The sequence below is a fragment of the Monodelphis domestica genome, chromosome 3 (genome assembly GCF_027887165.1).
Source record: "Monodelphis domestica isolate mMonDom1 chromosome 3, mMonDom1.pri, whole genome shotgun sequence".
In the NCBI taxonomy this organism is placed as follows: Eukaryota; Metazoa; Chordata; class Mammalia; order Didelphimorphia; family Didelphidae; genus Monodelphis; species Monodelphis domestica.
This window is the reverse complement of record NC_077229.1, coordinates 221,754,540-221,774,125: the sequence shown is the minus strand read 5'-3', so window position 1 is coordinate 221,774,125 and position 19,586 is coordinate 221,754,540. Positions and strand designations below refer to the sequence as shown.

The 19,586-nt window shown below is 38.1% G+C and overlaps 1 protein-coding gene across 7 annotated transcripts in view; it reads left to right on the top strand.

Moving 5' to 3' along the window:
- The first annotated feature begins 16,073 nt into the window (after nucleotides 1-16,073).
- DCDC2 (doublecortin domain containing 2) overlaps nucleotides 16,074-19,586 on the top strand; it is a 211,166-nt gene continuing 207,653 nt past the window's right edge. For 4 of the 7 annotated variants that reach the window (XM_001366714.5, XM_056823503.1, XM_056823501.1 and 1 more), the window contains exons 1-2: nucleotides 16,074-16,635; nucleotides 17,546-17,958. In XM_001366714.5, the coding sequence (XP_001366751.1) occupies nucleotides 17,666-17,958 (293 nt within the window). In that variant the 5' untranslated portion in view covers nucleotides 16,074-16,635; nucleotides 17,546-17,665. The remainder of the gene's footprint in view (nucleotides 16,636-17,545; nucleotides 17,959-19,586) is intronic. The other 3 variants (XM_056823504.1, XM_056823500.1, XM_056823502.1) reach the window with 3 other exon arrangements.

The following is a 19,586-nucleotide window of genomic DNA, read 5'->3' as shown; positions in this document are numbered from 1 at the left end:
GAACTATCATATACTGCAGTGAGCTCCTTATGAGTGCTGGCTAATTTTGCCACAAGTGAAATCTCTCCAAGAAAAGGCACACAATTATGTATATATGTATTATTAGTTTACTGATTCAGTCAGCATTTATTGAGCACCCACTGCTGTAAAGGCACTATGAACTAATGTAGTAAGCTTAGCAGCAGCTTTCATGTCCCTTTCTCATGGCAACAAATAACCTAAAAATTAATTTCAGTTATAAATTAAATATAAATTATAATTGAATCATAAATCAAATATAAATTAAAAAAACAAACATTGCTACATGATTTATTCCTCAAATTTCTTCATTCTTCTGAGGTTAGGAATAGGTACTTGGTTCGTAGTTTTCCAAAGTAGTAAAGGAGCAAAACAAACAATTGATGAGAAATTTTTTATGTGAACAATGAGTTTATACAATAGATTATTCAACTAGCTCTTAAGATTAAAATTCTCCAGAGACCATATCTTAATTCAAAATGATTAAATAATAAAAAGAGGGTCAAAAAAAGAAAAGGCACCAGTCACATTTACAAATCTTCAACAAGCCTCCTTCTCCTGTTGGCTGCTCCAGCTTCTCAGTCAGATCTTAGGTGCTGCTGGAGCTCTTTTGCCCATGCTCTCCCACTGGCAGTTTCCTTGCAAAAGAGAGCAATTTCTTTTCCAGATTTAAAACTTATAGTTTTCATGATGTCACTTTTCTGAGTCTCTGATTTGGCCTACTTGACCTCAGTCTGAGTTAGAGGCCATTCTTTTGGACCTCAGGAGTCATGTGGGACAAGAGGCAAGTGTCTTCTGGGTACTAGGGAGCCCTGAGGCTTCTGGTGTCCTCCCAGAGAGTGTGTATGTGTGTCCCCCTTATATAGATAAGCCCCAGGCCTTGTTCTTAATTCAGTCAGAGGGTGGGGTTGAGTTGCAACTTCAAAAGGGGTTCAGACTTGTAAATTCTCATATAACACAATGCTTAAAATATATTAGCCATTTAATAAATGCTTAAAAAAAAACCCCTTACCTTCCATCTTGGAATCAATACTGTGTATTGGTTGTCTTGTCTCTAGGACTGACTCTCAGTCCACTGAACTACTTAGCTGCCCCCAAATAAATGCTTTTGAGTGTTGAAGGGAAGGGATTCAATTAAAAAATAATGTAATCAATTCTTTTTTTTTAAACATTGATTTTATTTGTTGTTGTTTGTTTCACCTTGTTATTGCCTCCATTTCTCAGTATATATCTTTCTCTCCCTTACTTGATGATATAACCCTAATAAAAAGAATAAGAAAGAAAAGAAAAATGGAAAAAAGAAAGAAAGAAAAGTTGGTCAGTAAACATTTACCATATCTGATATTCTATTCTATGGGCAAGAGAGAGAGGTAAATGAAATGATTTCTAGGTAATGATGTAGCCAGTAATTTCAGTTTAAGCACTCAACAAAGTGATAAAACATGAATGCTCATAGTATATCAGGACTTAGAATTGAAAGGTCCTGAAAGTTTATCCAGTTCAATTCTTTCTACTTCTTGATGTGGTCTTGCTGCATGTGGCAGTGGCATCTCCTGTAGCAAAATAGCCACTCAAGTCTGGAGATTTGATACTTCTGGATGTCAGAGTCACTTTTGGATCTTCTAAGCTATTAATCCTCATACAGGAATGGGAAAAGAAAGGCCTTCAGTTAGCCTATCAAATGAAGTATGTGTGTGTGAGGTCATGGTAATGGTCAGTAATGCTGCTCCCTAAATTACAAAACTGAGTTTTAAAATGTCTTAAATGTATAATGAATTACATATTATTTCCAGTGATTCTAACTCTGAGGTTGCTAATATTTCCCCCCTTTTTGTATATTGAGGACAACAATCAAACTGTCTTGGGATAATATCATTGTCTACTGGCTACTACAGAGACTGGTTTAATATTCTACACAGGGATGTTCCTTGAGGATGCAGGATGCAGTGCTGCGATTGGGCTTAGGGGAAGAGAATCAGAGGCATAGGGGGGATCACAATGTGTGCCTCACCTCTAAACTATCACCAACATATTTATATATTGGAGAAATAAGTTCAAAATGAATATCAAGGACAGAGTTTTAAAGGACAAAACAAGTCATAAAAGGGAAATAAGAAATATGAATTATAGAAGTAGGGAGAGACTATTTCCCTATTTTTCTTTGATGTTGGTGCTGGATCCTTGAATATATAAGAACTTCATACCATTAAAAAATCCTTACCTTCTGTCAATATCAATTTTAAGAAAAGAACTTCAAGGTCTAGGCAATTGGGGTTAAGTGACTTGGTCAGGGTCACACAATTAGGAAGTGTCTGAGCTCATATTTGAACCCAAGTCCTTCTGACTCCAAGCCTGGTGCTCTATCCACCATGTTAGTAGCCCCTAGTTTCATGTCATTTTAAGCATTGAGAGCCACAGGAGCCACCTTCTCCTCCCCAACCAATGACTGACAAAATGGACTATTGCCAGGTGATGGGTCGGAGGAATTGCTCATATGTGGTACACCCTAAGTACTAGGAGTTGTATGATCTCAAAATGGTCAGGACTTGAACCCAGGTGTGACTCAAGAGGGAGTCTGGGACTCTGTAGCAAGAAATGATCTTTTTAGGCAGATGTATATCTATATCTATATCTATATCTATATCTATATCTATATCTATATCTATCTATCTATCTATCTATCTATCTATCTATCTATCTATCTATCTATCTATCTGAACTGAGTAATTATAAGTCAGGTACCAGAGAAAGAAAATAGGTAGGGATGTATTATGTGTATAATCAATTTGGAATGGTGTCACAGAAGGTATCCTCAATTAATAAGAAGCAAAACAGACTAGATCGTCATTTACACAATAGCACTCAAGAAGTAACAAGAGAAGAAAGGAGAATGGGAGGCAAGTTGGGCTTGTTATGGAGCCCAAGGGCACCTAAGGACTTTTAAATAGATGACTTAGGACTTTCTTTGGTAGTCTCTTGTTCTCTTCTCTTCTCTTCTCTTCTCTTCTCTTCTCTTCTCTTCTCTTCTCTTCTCTTCTCTTCTCTTCTCTTCTCTTCTCTTCTCTTCTCTTCTCTTCTCTTCTCTTCTCTTCTCTTCTCTTCTCTTCTCTTCTCTTCTCTTCTCTTCTCTTCTCTCTCTTCTCTTCTCTTCTCTTCTCTTCTCTTCTCTTCTCTTCTCTTCTCTTCTCTTCTCTTCTCTTCTCTTCTCTTCTCTTCTCTTCTCTTCTCTTCTCTTCTCTTCTCTTCTCTTCTCTTCTCTTCTCGTCTTCCTTTACCTTCCATCTTAGAATCAATATTATGTATTGGTTCCAAGGCAGAAGAACGAGCGGTAAGGGCTAGGCAATGGGGGTTAAGCAACTTGCCCAGGGTCACACAGCTGGGAAGTGTCTGAGGCTAGATTTGAACCCAGGACCTCTCATCTTTAGACATGGCTCTCCGTCTACTGAGCCACCTAGCTGCCCCTCATCCTTCTTTTAAAAGGAAGGGTCTAGGGCTTAGTTGGTCAGGAAGATTTTGGAATCAGTTGGCCTCTCAGCCCAAATTCAGCTATTTAGTCTTCCTTCTTCTATGAATCTACTCTGTTTGTCTCCAATGATGGAAATACAGGAAAATTAGGGGTGAGGATTGACTCAAGCAATGGGGTTGGATGAAGACTGGTGACTCTGCAGCAGCAACATGGTTCTCATCTGATTCTTCTCTTTGATTTAAGTCCCTGATAGGAACAGCTCTGTAGTTATATTTATTCCATTAGCCAATGAAATTGAACCATAGCAGGCACTTAAAATATATTTTCATTTATAGTCTATGGGTCTTTCTCATTTCTTATTCTTAAACCATATTTTCTAACATTTTCTATTGTTTTATTTTAGTGTCAGAGTTCATGCTTATTTAATTTAGATAGCCATATCAAGATGTTACTGATATAATTTTTCTGTTTCTTCATCATTTGCAACAGGTCTTGGAAAACATGGAAATTCTTTGTGGTTGTCTTTTTATAAATTCTTATCACAAGCACCCTGATACCACATATTCCATATCACCATATATTCCATGAAATAGTATTTTTGTTGCCTTTAAATGCATAACCAAAGTCAGCTTTTCGAGGACCTGAAAATAATATTCCCATTTGGCTGCAACTTAATTAAATAAAAACCCTTACCTTCTGTCTTAGAATCAATATTAAGTATAAGTTCCAAGGCAGAAGAGTGGGAAAAGCAAGGCAACTGGAGCTAAGTGTCTTGCCTAGGCTCATATAGGTAGGAAATGTCTAAGGTCATATTTGAATCCAGGACTTCCCATCTCTAGGCTAGTTCTTTTATCCACCAAGCCACCTAGCTGCCTCTGCAACTTACTTTTGACTTTTGGTTTTAATTATATTGAGAATATAAAAAAATCGATGTGATTCAGTTCTTCTAGTATTGAGGTTTTAAATTTTGGGTCCATGGAGGAAAACCAAACATAGTGAACAACTTGGGTAGGAAAAACTTCCATTTCTCTTTTCATTAATTTTTAACTAAAATTTAGCATTTCATTTACTTACTTAAAAACATTATTTTGAGAAGAAATCATTCAACCTTATCAGCCTGTCAAATGAGGAACACGACAAAAGAAAAACCAAGAATTGCTTTAATAATATATGTACTTATTTGTCACTGGACAAAGGTCTTACCTTTACAATCCCAACAGTTAAGTGAATGTTTATAGGGGACTGAATAAACAGTGTACATTTTAATACTCTCTATCACTTTTTCTGTAAAGATATTGTTACCACTGCAGAAGAGGTAGGGAGTCACATAGTAATAAGTTCCATTTTGCATTTTTTCTCTGTTGTATGGTAGTCATGGCCAAAGGAATCATCAAATAGCCCATGGTGATGAGCTTCACCTTACTTAGCTTTCCTAGTCCTCCTAAACCAGAGTTTGTAGCTGTTATCAAAGTAGGATAGAAACTTCTAGATCTTGTTTTTCTCTGGCACAGCCTTCTCAGGACCCAATGATAGTACACCCAACATAATGAGGTATCATAGTAGGGCTTTAATAATTTATCAGATTAAAAAACAAAGTGCAACAAAAGCTTTTGGTTGTGTATTTTAAGTTTCATTGAAAATATATCTAAACAATATCTTATTTATTTAAGATGTTTTATAACTGGAACCAATCACTCCAAATAATGCAGTGAGTTCAGAACTAAAAATAGGGCATGATAATGAAAAATGTATATATACTCTGAATATATGGTATATATTATTTCAGAGTATACATATTCTGTGTATGGGGTGCTCAGGGAGGAGTAATATCTTTGGTATGGAGGGCTTGTCGTGCCCTCCTAGGGCAGCTCTCCAGCCTCTGACCCCCACCTGACACCCAGCTCTCACTTGTGGCTCCCAGTAGCTGCTAGCATGCAGCAGCGGCCACACCCCGGGGCAAGGCTTCGACAGGCCGGCTAAACCTTGTGAGGATAGCCATTGGGTCATCGACCCCTGGTGAACCAGGGCTTTGCTCACCCAGCATGTGAAGACTGCTTCAGCCGAACAGGCGGAAGAAACCAATAAGAAGGTTCAACGGCTGAGAGGGTGACGCAGCAAAGCACTGTGGAGTGCTTAGGGAGTGTTGGAGCACAAAAGACAACACGGCCATCCAATGCAGCTGAGGAAGTCTCCAGGTGTAACGACTTTTCGTGCCACTGGACCCAGGCTTCCAACGCCGAGAGAGTGGGACTGTCTCTGTGCATCGACTTTTCCACTTAAATCTTCATGCACAAGTATCTTTGTGCACAAAAACACACAAAGACAATCGTCATCCTTGGTTACCAAGAGACTACTACTACTATATGGTATATATTACATATATACACACTTTATGTATATGTATCCCATACATGTGTATATATGTTTAAGTATATATCTAGATCTATATTCCATCACAACTTCATACCCATTGGGCAAATCACTAAGATTCTTTGCCTCAGTTTCTTCATCTGTAAAATGGGAATTATAATAGCATCTACTTTCCAGGGTGTGGTGTCACTGTGGCTAAATAAATGCTAGTTATTATTTATAATTTTTAGGTTATGTCTACATTATTATGTGTAATGTAAAATGTTAAAACTCTTAGAGGTCATTTTTACTTCAATGCCCTCTTTTTAGGGCAGAAAGTATTTGTCAGAATGAAGTCTTATATAACTCCCCTTTCAATCTGAAGTTATGATTAACTCATCTTTGCTGATTGTTCCAAAGAATTTTCCCATGGTCATTTTCCCCATTGAAAAACTTGGGTAACTTTTGCTTTCCTGGTGTGTCATGATTCGCTGGAGAAAAGGGAATCCTCTAGTTGGTTAGTTAAATGCTATCAAGATCCATGGAGAGTTCATGAGTCTCCATGAGAATTGTTTTAGTGAACATGTGTCCTTACTGGTATAATAACTCCATTAAATATATTTCTTGGTGCTGGATGCCAAGAAGTGACTATGTTTGTGGGGATGATAGAGTAGATGCGATTCTTAGAATAATAAATTAGCACTTCTTTTTACACAAATAAAATTGTTTCTTATGTTTTCATTTATGAAATCCATTTATGTCCACTATATAATTTCTAATATTTCTTTTTAAGCATTACTAGGTCCTTTGAGGTTTATTTTTTTTTTTCGTTCTGAAGCAAGCAAGCAAGCAAGCCTAGCTGAAGCAGGATGGAACCCTGAGGGATAGGCAAAAGGTGGCATGTGCCAGGCAGGTCAAACCACCTCCACATCCCTTCACATCTCAATGAAGATAACCCAGGACCCTGTTCCTGAGAGCTACTCTCCACGTTACCATTGCTATTTACACCCCAGTCTCAACAGTCATCATCCAGGGGATCCACCTTTATGGTAATATGTCCTGGCACCTGGCTCTGCAGGTGTTTTAGCAGCAGGCTGCTTTGCAGTCAGAGCTAGTAAAGACTCAGAAAAGAAAGTCATTGCCACCAAAGCCCTTGGCAGAAAGTCAAATGGTTTAATATTAAAAGTAGGCATATTTTTTAAAAGAATGAAATGACACTAAGGAAGATAAATTACCATTTACCTTACTACTGGACTTTCGCATTAGACTTGCTTCTAAAATGTACTATAGCAAATGTGTTGTCTCCACATTTAGAACCAAACTCCTTGACAGCAAAGGTTCTCTAGTTTTTCTCTTTATATCTCCAACACTTAGCCCAGTGGTTTGTACATAGTAAGTACTTACTGCATGTTATTTCTTTTTCTAAAAATTAAATTTATTTATTTGTTAATATCAAAGTTCTCAAGTATCTTCCTCCCTCCCCTCACTGCATTAGAGAAGGCATCGTTTGACAAAAAGATATATATGTATATTAAAAACGATACCTTGCTTGTTTCTATTAATTCTTTCTCTAGAGGTAGATATACACAAGTTATTCTTCAAATAATACTTCTGCTGTATATGATGTTCTCTTGGCACTGTTCATTTCACTCTTCATAATTTTATATAGATAGTTCAATTTTTTTGAACCCTTATCTGCCATCTTAGAATCAATATAGTTTATTGGTTCCAAGCTAGAAGAGCAGAAAGGGCTAGGCAATGGGGATTGAGTGACTTGCCCAGGGTCACACAGCTAGGAAGTGTACAAGGCTAGATTTGAACCCAGGATCTCCCATCTCTAGCCCTGGTTCTCAATCCATGAGCCATCTGGCTACTCCATGATTTTTAAATACAAATTAACCTGCTCATCATTTCTTATAGCACAGTGGTATTCCATCACATTCATATGTTACAACTTTATTAGCCATTCCACAACTGATGATTATGCATGTTTTTTCACTCATTCTGTATATAAATCTATCTTGATATAACAATGCAGAGCCACATGCACAAACACACATACACATAATATTTTTCAAAGTTTATATCAGGTAATACATGTACCACCCATATTGAACTGCTTGTCAACTCTGGGAGGAGGGAGAGAAGAAGGGAGGGAGATAATTTATATGAATCATATAAAATTGGAAAACTTATGTGTAAATTTGTTATTAAAATAAAAAAGATAAAACTAAAACAATAGAAAAATGCAATAAAAACCACCAAAATTTATATCAGGGTCATAGAATCAAGATGATCAGTATTAAAAGGAATTTATCTTTTAGGTCAATATGTACCTGAATAAGAATTCTCTCCTCCATATAACTAACAAGAGGTCATCCAGATATCTCTGGAAGACTGGAAAGGCATCATGGTGTGACAGATAGAGAAAAGGAGTTGGAATCTGGAAGACCTGGGATCAACTTCCATGTCAGATACTTACTAAATATGTGATTCTGGACAAATGACTTAACCTTTTTGTGCTTTAGTTTTCTCATTTATAAATTGAACTTGTTGAACTCAGTGACCTCTAAAGTAGTCTCTAGAAAGCCATTGAAGTCCTTTATCTCTAATCTGTGATCTGGAGGCCTCCATTGTTCTTGAACAGAGAGATTTTATCCATTAGAACTTCAATTCATCTTGGCCAAAGACTCAGGCATGAAACATCCTGTGAACAATTCTAATATCTTGAAATTTAAATCCAGAGAACCTCTCCTCCTGCTTCTCTTATCCTCTCAGGAAGAAGGAATGAGTAAGTTCACTTGCTCCTCTCATCCAGGATCAGTACCTGTCCCCATCATTAACCCTCAATGATTTTGTCTCCTGGGCTTCCTCTCATTAGAGGGACTCCTTAGTTATGCCCTTATGGGATTCCCTAAGCCACCACAGACTCAGATGGGGCCCCTGGGCATGTGTTTTACAGGACAAGGAGAGCAGTGTTAGAGAAATTCCAACATTTTTAGCTGAGATTACAGGATCACAAACATGGAGACAAGGGCCAAAGAGAATCCCTGTTCTACTTCTTCATCCCAGATCCATACATGGAAATCTCTATGAGACTTTTCCCAAACTCTAAGAAATTTCAAGGGAGAAGATACAGAACAAAGATTCTCTAGCTACTATGGGACTCTGTTCAATCCTCATAGACCCCCCAAAATGCAAAAACAGCAACTGTAGTTCCCTCAATAGAACTGAGTCTCTCAAAAGATATTAGAGATTTTCCTATGTTAGCCCTCAACCCCTCTTACCTGGACTATCACCTCATGTATTTCTCTTCTCTAATCCATCTTCCACACAGCTGCTAAAATGTCAGTCCTCTTCATTAAAATCCTGTGACTCCCTATTCTCTCTAGAATCATATATAAATTCCCCTGGTTGACATTTAAAGCCAAATTATCTACTTCTTGTATTTTATCGTTCAGACAAACTGATTTTTAGCTAGGGGATACAGTAAACAGAGCTGGGTCCAGAGTCAAGAAGACCTGAGCTCAAATCCAACTTTAGATAATATACTAGCTGTGAGATCTTGGACAAGTTGCTTAGAACGACCTCAGTTTTCTTATCTGGAAAATGGAGATAATTATAGTGCTTACTTTCTAGAATCATTGTAAGGATCAAATGGAATAAGATTTTTAAAGTGCACAGGACAGTGCCTGCAACCTGGTAGATGCTAAATAGATTCTTCTTCCTTCTCTCCTCTCTCTTGTCTTGGCTCCATATGCAATATATTTCATAAACCAAGCTCCATGTCTGAAGTTCATTCTTTCCTCTTCTTTTCTATATTTTAGAATCCTTAGTTTCTTTCAAATTCAACTCAAGTGTTATGGGGGACCTTTTGTGATAATCCCAGATACTAATGCTTCCTCTTAAATTACTTTTTATTTATTTTTAATCTATCTTGTAAATGTAAAATAGAATGTAAGCTCCCTGAGGTCAGAGATCATTATTATTATTTTTTTGCCTCTGTGACCCCAGTACCTAGTAAGCACACAATAAATGCTTATTCTCTTGATTGCTTAGCACTCCTTTTTCAGGTTCAGGATCAAGGGCTTTGCTCATTGCATGTTTGGGTTTCCTCTTTCTGAGTCATTACTTTCAATTCTTCTGTATGGGTTTCAAGGCTCTCCATAATGTAGCCTCACTCTGCTTATAAAATTTAACCTCTTTCTAGTTCCTCAAATTCTCTACTCTAGACAAAGCACGTTCCTCACTATCCTCTGAAGATGCTGTTTGTTGTTCAGCCTTATCCAGTCTTTTCAGCTGGAAGTCTCCTTATTTTTATTTTCATTAGCATTTTGATTTTTTCCTTTTCTGATCCTAGTATTCTACTTTGTATTTCACTTATTTATTAACTTTTCTCTAACACTTTTATAAAAATGATTATTATTTACATTTTTCTAATAAAATATAAACTCCTTAAGGCAGAGAATATCATTCTCCCACCTCATCCCTAGTACATAACATAGTGTCTTATTCCTATATAGTTCACAGGGTTATTTTTTTAGTTGTTAGGAAAACCTTAGGAGACAGCTAAAGGGCTTAATAGATAGAACATTGGATCTGGAATCAGGAATATATAAGTTCAAATCTAGCTGCAAATATTTAGCTGTATGACCCTGGGCAAGTCATTTAACTTCTGGTTGCCTAACAAAAGGATCCACTGGAGAAGGAAACAGCAACCAAGTTGAGTATCCTTGCCAAGAAAACCCCATGAATAGCTATGTTTCATGGGGTCACAAAGGGCCAGACATGATTGAACAACAAGAGAAGCAACAGGTAACCTTGGGTAAGTATACTACTTTTAGTAATGCAGGTCAGCAATTGTGCTGTAGGTGACAATCTTAGAAGAGAGGTTCTTAATATTTTTCTTTGTATCATAGAACCCTCTCATAGTCTAGTGAAGTTCATGAATGCTTTGAATAATGTTTTTAAATGAATAAATAAAATACAAAGCAATACCAAAGAAACCAATCAAAATACTCGATAAAATTTATTTTACAAAAAGCACAACTTCATAGAGTCCTATTTAAGATCTCATGTCTTAAAGAGCTGTCTAGGGACACCAATATGTTAGGTCTCACAAGGCCAGTTTGTATTAGAGGCAAAACTCAAACTCAAGTCCTCTTGCCTTCAAGGCCAGCTTTTTACTTACAATATGATACTGCTATATATAGTCAGTGGATAAATATCTCTTGTCTTCTGCTATGATGAGTAACCCATATTGTTCCCCTTTATCTGGAATATTTTATAAATCCTTTCTAATATCCAAATATAATCTATTCCTTGAAGCCCAACTTAAAATTCTCTTCCTCTATGGAGTCTTCACAAATTACTCCTGTTTACATTTATATTTCTCTCCTTAGAACACCAGTGGTACAAATATAGACCCTCTGGCAAGCTTCCAAGGACTAATGAAATAGCTCCCTTGGAGAAGGAAGGCTGCTTAGGATTTGGGTCTAGGGGGGATGAGCTCTGGCAGTTGCAGGAAGACTGAGGAGGCACTGCGAAGTGGGTAGGGAGGCAGGGAGAAGAGAACTTGTCCAAGACCAGACATATACTGTCAGCAGATAGGCCACCAACCACCAAAGAGAGTCAAGTCAAAAAGCATTTATTAAGGATTTACTATGCCAGGCTGGGAATAAGAAGAAAGAGAAAAATAATACCTTTCCTTAAGGAGGTCACTGAATTCAATGACTATATACATATATGATCTATCTCTCTTCCTATCTATTAAATTGGAGGTAATTTGAGAGGGAAGGCACTAACATTAAGGGGGATCTAGAAAGACTTTTTGCAGAAGGTGAGATTTTAGATGAGACTTGGAAGAAGCCAGGGAAATCAGGAAGTAGAGAGGACAGAACATTCCATGCATGGGGGATACCCTGTGAAACTGTAAGTGCTGGGAAATAAGGTGACCTGAAAAAACAACAACACAGCAAGGAGTTGCAAGGAGGTCAGTATCCCTGGATCATGTAGTACATGAAAAGGAGCCAATTACTACTTTTTGTTTATTTTTTTAAAAAAGCCCCTAGTACATAGCATAGTATCTTATTCCTATATAGTTCACAGGATTATTATTTCAGTTGTTAGGAAACTCTTAGGAGGCAGCTAAATGGCTTAATAGATAGAGCTGGAATTAGAATTCTAAAGAAAGAAAATAACAATTATACTTTCTACAAGACTTAATTCTTTTTTTTTTTTTAACCCTTACCTTTTGTCTTCCAAGGCAGAAGAGTGGTAAAGGCTAGGCAATGGGGGTCTAGTGACTTGCCCAGGGTCACAGCAAGGAAGTGTCTGAGGTCAGATTTGAACCCAGGACCTCCCATTTTTGGGCCTGCTTTTCAATCCATTGAGCTACTTAGATTCCCCCTACAAGACTTCATTCTTAAGTTTTTTACTGGTTTACAAATACACATCCTCCCACAAGGAAACTTTAAAAGAGAAAAAAACTACTAATTTTCAAGTTAAGCTAAAACCAGATTTAAAGACTATTTGTTTTTTTGGATCTATACTGTTACGGAAAATTAATCTTAAATTATGATATTATTGTGATACTATTTCCCCTTAAGATTTCCAAGGTCAGACTGAAACAATCTGATGTCAAAATTTGAGATTATACTCAAGTTCCACCCTCCTCCTCCCTATCAAATTGAGTTGGGACTTCTAAAATCTTAAAGGGAAAAAGGGATTAAGGGCAGTGTGACCAAATATGGTGAACTCTGACTCAGTTGAAAGATTAAAGCTGATCAGCCACATTCAACTCATCTAAAGTAAGGTAGTCTGGTTATGTGGATGTGCTGGTAGCTTCTGGGTTCCAGCAAGGACACAGGCCATACCCCTCCTGTGAAAAAGTAATAAGGGGGCCCATCTCCTCTTTTCAAATATCCACCAACTGGGATTGTCAGGGGAGGTCCTAAGATCTAACTGTCAGACCAATCAGAAAGAGGGCACAACAACTTCCTTTATAAGGAAGAGGCAGGACTCTTGCTCTTTTTCACACAAGGAGGCTGGTGAAAGGGATTTATTTTTTGTAAATGGGAATTGTATGTCCCTATTACCAAGGACTGTTATTCTTAGTGAAATGGCCTCATATTCTTGATTGGTTAAAATCTGAATGCTACACTGTTGTGGTCCAAGAATCATAAGCATCATCAGAAATATTTTTCCTACTCTTTATAATTCCAAAAATAATATTTTGTTGGTCTTCCTACAGTAGAGCAATTAGGTGGTACAGTGAGTGGGTAGGATCAGGCCTGGGGTGAGGAAGACTCATCTTCCTGAATTCAAATCTGGCCTCAGACACTTACTATTTGCATGACCCTACGCAAGTCACTTAACTCTGCCTCAGTTTCCTCATCTGTAAAATGAGCTGAGAAGGAAATAATAAACTACTTCAATATCATTGCCAAGAAAATCCCCATGGGGATTTAGCCTAAAAAATTTCTTAGAATATTCTATTGGCTAGGCTATGTATGACATATGGCTTGAGTTTTTCTAGTGGTAGATTTTGCTGAGTCATCCAAACTTTCTCTTCTGATCCCTTGAGACAGGTGGCATATATTTTCAAGGGTGCTCATTAGGGTTATGGATGCATTGTACAGCCATGAGAAGAGCCAATCAGTTGTTATCTGAACAAGTTGAACTAGCCTGTGCAGACAAGTCCAAGGGCTTTCTTCATTAACTGCTCTCTTCATTCAGCTAGTAGAAAACCTAATGAGAAATCCTTCTCAAGTAATTGAATTTGTTGCATTTTAGTACTTGAATTAGGAAAAAAAAGTATAAAGGTACTAATAGCATACATGAAAGGGAGTGAGAATACAACTGATGTAGAACTTTACTTATATCTTAAATTTCCATGGAGAGAAGACAGAATTCTAGTGGAGATAGAAAGAGAGAGGTTTAATTATATGATCCTTGAGTTTATTTCTGTATCTCTTCCAGCCCAGGCACACTGAATTGCAGAATGGACACTTAATAAATACTTAATGAATGAAGTAATATATTTATTGAATGTATAATGACTTACTAATATAGGCATGATTGCCACACGAGGGTACACCATAGATGAAACTGCACAAAGACAATAGTCATTTTCGATCACCGAGAGACTACCACTATGACTAATATAGGCATATAGAGTGAAGATATATTTTCTTACTGGAGATATGCCTTTAGATATTTTGTTGCCTATCAAATATTTACATTTTTATTAATTTGATTGCTTTCCTAATGGAGCAGCTTCCATATATTTTGAAACTTAATAACCCTTTTGTGTAATTATTCACATTGTGGCATATTATCAAGGTGAGGCTTAGAGGTAAAAGCTTGACTAAACAAACACATCCACCATATTTTTTCCCCCTCTCCAAGAATCTTAGCAGTTGGTGGACCAAGTCTGAAATCTTCTGGAGGTTTATCTGAGGATTACAGTGCATTTATTTATCTTTTGATAAAATTAACTTCATTTACCACCCAACATTTTTCAAATCTATTTTGATACTTTTGGAAGTAGGGTGGGGAGAAAGAGAAAACTGGACTTGTGCTTTTAGATTATAGATATTGATCTACAAGGGACTTCAGAGGCCATTCAGTTCAACTTCTTAATTTTAGAATTGAAATCAAAAGCCTAAAGAGATGCTAAAGTCTGCACAGGTAGTATCAGAGGTAAGATTCAAACTGAGGTCTCCCAACCTCCAATTCCATGTTTTTTCCCCTATATCCCATTGCTTTCAATGACATAAGGAATTCTTTGATGAAATGACTATCAATATAGATCAGAATGGACTCAAGAGTCACAGGGAAAAGGGAGTGAGACCACTGCCAGTTTGAGTGACTTGCCCAGAGTTAGATAGTCAATAAATATATAGTAAGTATTTAGTATACTGCCAGACATGAAGTACTAGAAAAACAAAAAGAGGCAAAAGATAGTCCCTGTCCTCAAGGAGTTCACACAGCTTGCATATGCAAGCATATGCATATGTAGAGTCATAACTGGAACTCAGATTTTCCTGACTACAAGACTAGAGTCATATCACTATACCATGTCTCTCCCTCATACTTCCATACGAAACTTAAAATAATAATTAAAATAAAATAAATAATAATAATATAATGCTCTAAGATTTGCAATCTTAAGTGATTATAAGTATTATTATCATTCCCATTTTATAGATGAGGAAATAGAGGCTCTTAAGAGTGGCTAGGCAATGGATAGAAAGCTGTACCCAAGTCAGGAAAACTTGACTTCAAATTTAGCCTCAGATACTTATTGGCTGTGTGACTCTGGACAAGTTGCTTAACCTCTATCAGCCTTAGTTGTCTCAATGGTAAAATGGGGATAATAATAACACCTATCTTCCAGGATTGTTGTGAGTATAAAAATAAGATAGTATTTATAAAGCACCCTGGGAACTTTAAAACATTATATAAACACTAGTTGTTTTGTTGCTGATATTATTTTTCACTTACCTCTACTTAGTTGAGATAGATGATTTGAGGCAAGAGTCAAATTCTGGTCTCACTTAAGTATTCTATTTGTTTACTAAACCCTCTTCCATTGACTTTTCTCATTTATTTTCTCAGCCTGTCTCTTTTCCCACAACCAATACACAAACTGCCCCTGTTTACTCTTTCTCTATACTCTCTATTTTTATCAATAAAAAAAAATCACCTTTCTAGCATGCTAAATTTTGTAATGCCATGCAATAATTTCACACATTCAGATTATTGCATGACAAAGCCACTTAAATAAAGAATACATTTACAGAGAAGGCACATATTTGCAGGATTCCATGGCAGAAATATGAGTGGAGCAGTTTTTTTTTTTTTTGAGAGAGGGCTACATACTGTAGAAGAACTTCTTTCTTGTCACTTACTTCTCCCAAGAAAATACATAGCTGCCATCGAGCACTCCAACAAAACCTAATCTCTGTATGGGAAAAGAGACATCCAGACATATGGCTATATGGTAAACCGTGTATGTGTGGGGGTGAGGGTAGGGGTAGGAAGGAGCTGGGATGACTCTCCTACTTAATACCTGTGTGACTTTTGGTAAATCACTTTTACTCATTAAGCCTCAGTTTCCTCATTGGTATAATGAGAAAAATTTGATTAGACGATCTCTAAAAGAGCTTTCCAACTCCATCCTTTGATGATCCTAGCTCCCGTCTTTCAGGCAAACAATGCTTCGGAACACTGTCAGTGCATCCTTTATGGTCTGATGGATTCGTCCACACTTTGCTTCCCCGGAATCCTTGCCTCTCGGATAGGCCTCAGGACAAGTGTACAAGCAGGGGACGTGTCTCCCTCACCCTCTCTGGGGACCCAAGCATGCTACCGGGTATGGTTTGCGGACTCCGCTCCCTGCGCGTGGCTGCGGTTGCTATGGAAACGGCGGAAAATAACAACTCCGTTCCCCTATGGGTGTACGCAGCCCTCGTGCTGTAGTAGCCGTAACAGCAGTAGCAGCAGCAGCAGCAGCAGCAGCAAAGTCCAGCACCGCCGCTGGCCCACCGCGCTAGCGTAGGAGCCGCTCGAGCCGCTCGCCCAGCTCAAGCCCAGCAGCCACGCGAGCTTGTGAGAGAGTCAGCCCACGACCCCGCGCGAGCCCCTGATTCCCGGGGAACAGCCACCTGCAGCAGTAGCCTCAGCCGCAGCTACGGTCGCGGACTCCTGGCCGGAGAACCCAGGCAAGGCCCACTTGTTTGGTTAAGCCAAAGACCTAGCTGCACCTGTGTGCAGTCTTCTGGACCAGGCAAGTGTCGGTATGTCGTCCTTCTATTTGGGGCTCTCTTTAAATTCCCCCATGTCGCTCCGCTAGCCTGGGGAACTGATGTGCCCCTATGCCTGCGTATTCAAATGATGCGCTTGTGTCTGCTGCGTGTGCCTGGGAGCAGGGAGCCCAAGGGCCCGGGGACTGCAGCTGGTCAGGAGTGGGAGGGGAACAAGGAATCCATGGCAATCTCTCCTCTTTTCCCCTTCCTTCTGCTTGGAGATGCGCTTTTTGCTTCCTGGCAGTGTACTGGAAAGAGGAAGAGGAGTCCTGGGAGACTGCAGTCCAGGGCTTTTTTATTGCGTTAAACTTTTTGGAGTTGACGGAAGGGAGGGAGCAAGGAGAGAATAAAACTGGCTGGAAAGAGAAACAGAAATAGGCTATTAAAACTTTGGTTTTTCAGTATTTCTGGCTGCCTCCCCTTTACACCATCTCCCCTTTATGAAATATCCTATTTTGCATGTAGCCTTTTTCTTGGCACATGTATAATATATATTTTTTTGCTTGGCATATATTTTTAAGAAGGTACAAAATATATTTATTTGGCAAATGTATTAATAAGTTACATTAGCTTTACAGCTCATATAAAAGCATATATATGCATATGTACTTTTATATGATTGGGTATGCATATATATGTATATATACATGGGGGAGGAAGAGAGAGAGAGAGAGACAGAGAGAGAGAGAGACAGAGAGAGAGAGAGAGAGAGAGGGAGGAGGAGGGGAAGGAGGGAGGGAGGGAGCAATATGTATTCTGATTGGAATAGATTATGTTGACATAGTTAAAACATCTTTATTAAACCCTGTGATCTATCCATTATGTATATCAGATATAGGTTTTATATATATTTATCACTCCAGTAGTTGATTCAGTGTATGTGTGTGTGTGTTTGTCATAGTGAGAAGAACTCGTTGTTATAGAAATATAGCTGTAGACTGTGCCTCAGCTCTGACAGCTGCTGAGAAGCCAGCAAGCACAAGAGGAGAAAAGCAGGAAGGAGGTGGTCCTGTGGTAGAAGATGAGCAGCACCAGTACGAGATCCAACTGCCTGACTCAGCCAGTAGTTAAGAGTGTACTGGTGTATCGAAATGGAGACCCCTTCTTTGCTGGACGCAGAGTGGTCATCCATGAGAAGAAGGTGTCCAGTTTTGACGTCTTTCTGAAAGAAGTGACAGGTGGGGTACAGGCACCCTTCGGAGCTGTCCGAAACATCTATACCCCTCGGGCAGGCCACCGAATCCGGAAGCTAGACCAGATTCAGAGTGGGGGGAACTACGTGGCAGGGGGCCTGGAAGCCTTCAAGAAACTCAAGTGAGTCATATTTGCCCTGGACTACTTATATTATTTACTGATATGGTTGATTTAGGAAATGCTAAGCTGGGCTTTGCATCTATCTGTTCCTATAATTCTTTGAGTGAGGCAGAGGGAATTTCCCTATGCTAACTGACCTTTGTGTTGAAGGTTCATGATAAAGTTAATAGGGTTGAAATGGAAAGAATTAATGGAGAGAAGAATTCACAAGGGAGGCTTCAAGTGTGGGCGTAAAGTAAAAGAAAACTCTTTGGAATGATACTGAAGAGGAATGAGCAACATAGTCATAGTTATCTGAGCAAATTGAATGTCTGATTTGATGCTCCAACATTTTGGACTCTATCTACTTTTCTTTTCCCTATTACTTATTTCATTAAAAATATCTTAAGATCAATTTCTTTTTGTTCAAAAGAAGATTTTCAAACATCATACTGCTCTATGGGGGCAATATTTTAAGCAGTAAAGACTTTATTAAGAAAGAGGGAAGAAAATTATTCTCTCCATATTTCACTCTTTTATTTTAATAAATGGTTTATTTTGCTCAAAATATTTTAATAATTGCTATACTTTGATTCTAGTTAGCATAGCAGAAGATAGTCATCTCTCCTTATAGCTCAATGAGAGTAACACCTAACATTTCTATAACTTGTTAGTTACAGAGTATATTATATATGTTATTAAATTAAACATGTTATCTCATTTGAGGATTAAATGTGGCCACATATACATTATTACAAATTAAATTCACAACAACCATCTCCAGTATATGCATTATTGTCCCCATTTTATAGATGAGATGATTGAGGATTAGTAAGGTTGTGGCTAAACCAAAGTAATTTATCTGATTAACTAAGAAAGTGGTAAATTCAAGTTTGACCTAAGTGCGTAGGATCCTACATCTAGAGTTGAAAGGAACCCCAGAGGTATTCTAGTTTAACCCCTTCATTTTTATTTATAGATGAGGAAGTAAAGGTCCCAGAAGTTTAAATGACTTTCCTAGTGTCACAAGGGCCCTAAGTGTCAGAGGCAGTATTTAAATTCAGGTCTTCTTACTCCAGAACCAACATCACACTGCCTCTGACTTAAAATGTAGTTATTTCCATCATGTCTAAATGTAAATAATTCAAAAAGTATAAGCTTCTCTCTTCATATACTAATGAATATGTCCAAATTTCCCCCTCTACTATTGACTTTATCTGAATTTTGAAATAAATCAACCAAGATTCTCCTTCTTCCAGCAATTTTTTAGTTATGTATCCCTTCTGAGATAGTTGTTCGATCTGAGAGATCACAGGATCATAGGATTATAACTGGAAAGGACCTTAGAGATCATTGCAGCTTCAGATCACAATAAGAACATGAGGCTTACGAAAGGAAGTGACATGTTGTGGTACAGCTGGGTCTCCAGTCTCCAGTTTGGTTCTTCCAATTCCTAGAACAGTATGCATTCCACTGTGGCACACTCTTTCCACTTTAGTAGAAAAACTCTAAGATTTCGGTGGGTGACTTTTTTCTGGGCCAGTCTCCAGTTTGGTTCTTCCAATTCCTAGAACAGTATGCATTCCACTATGGCACACTCCACTTTAGTAGAAAAACTCTAAGACTTCGGTGGATGACTTTTTTCTGGG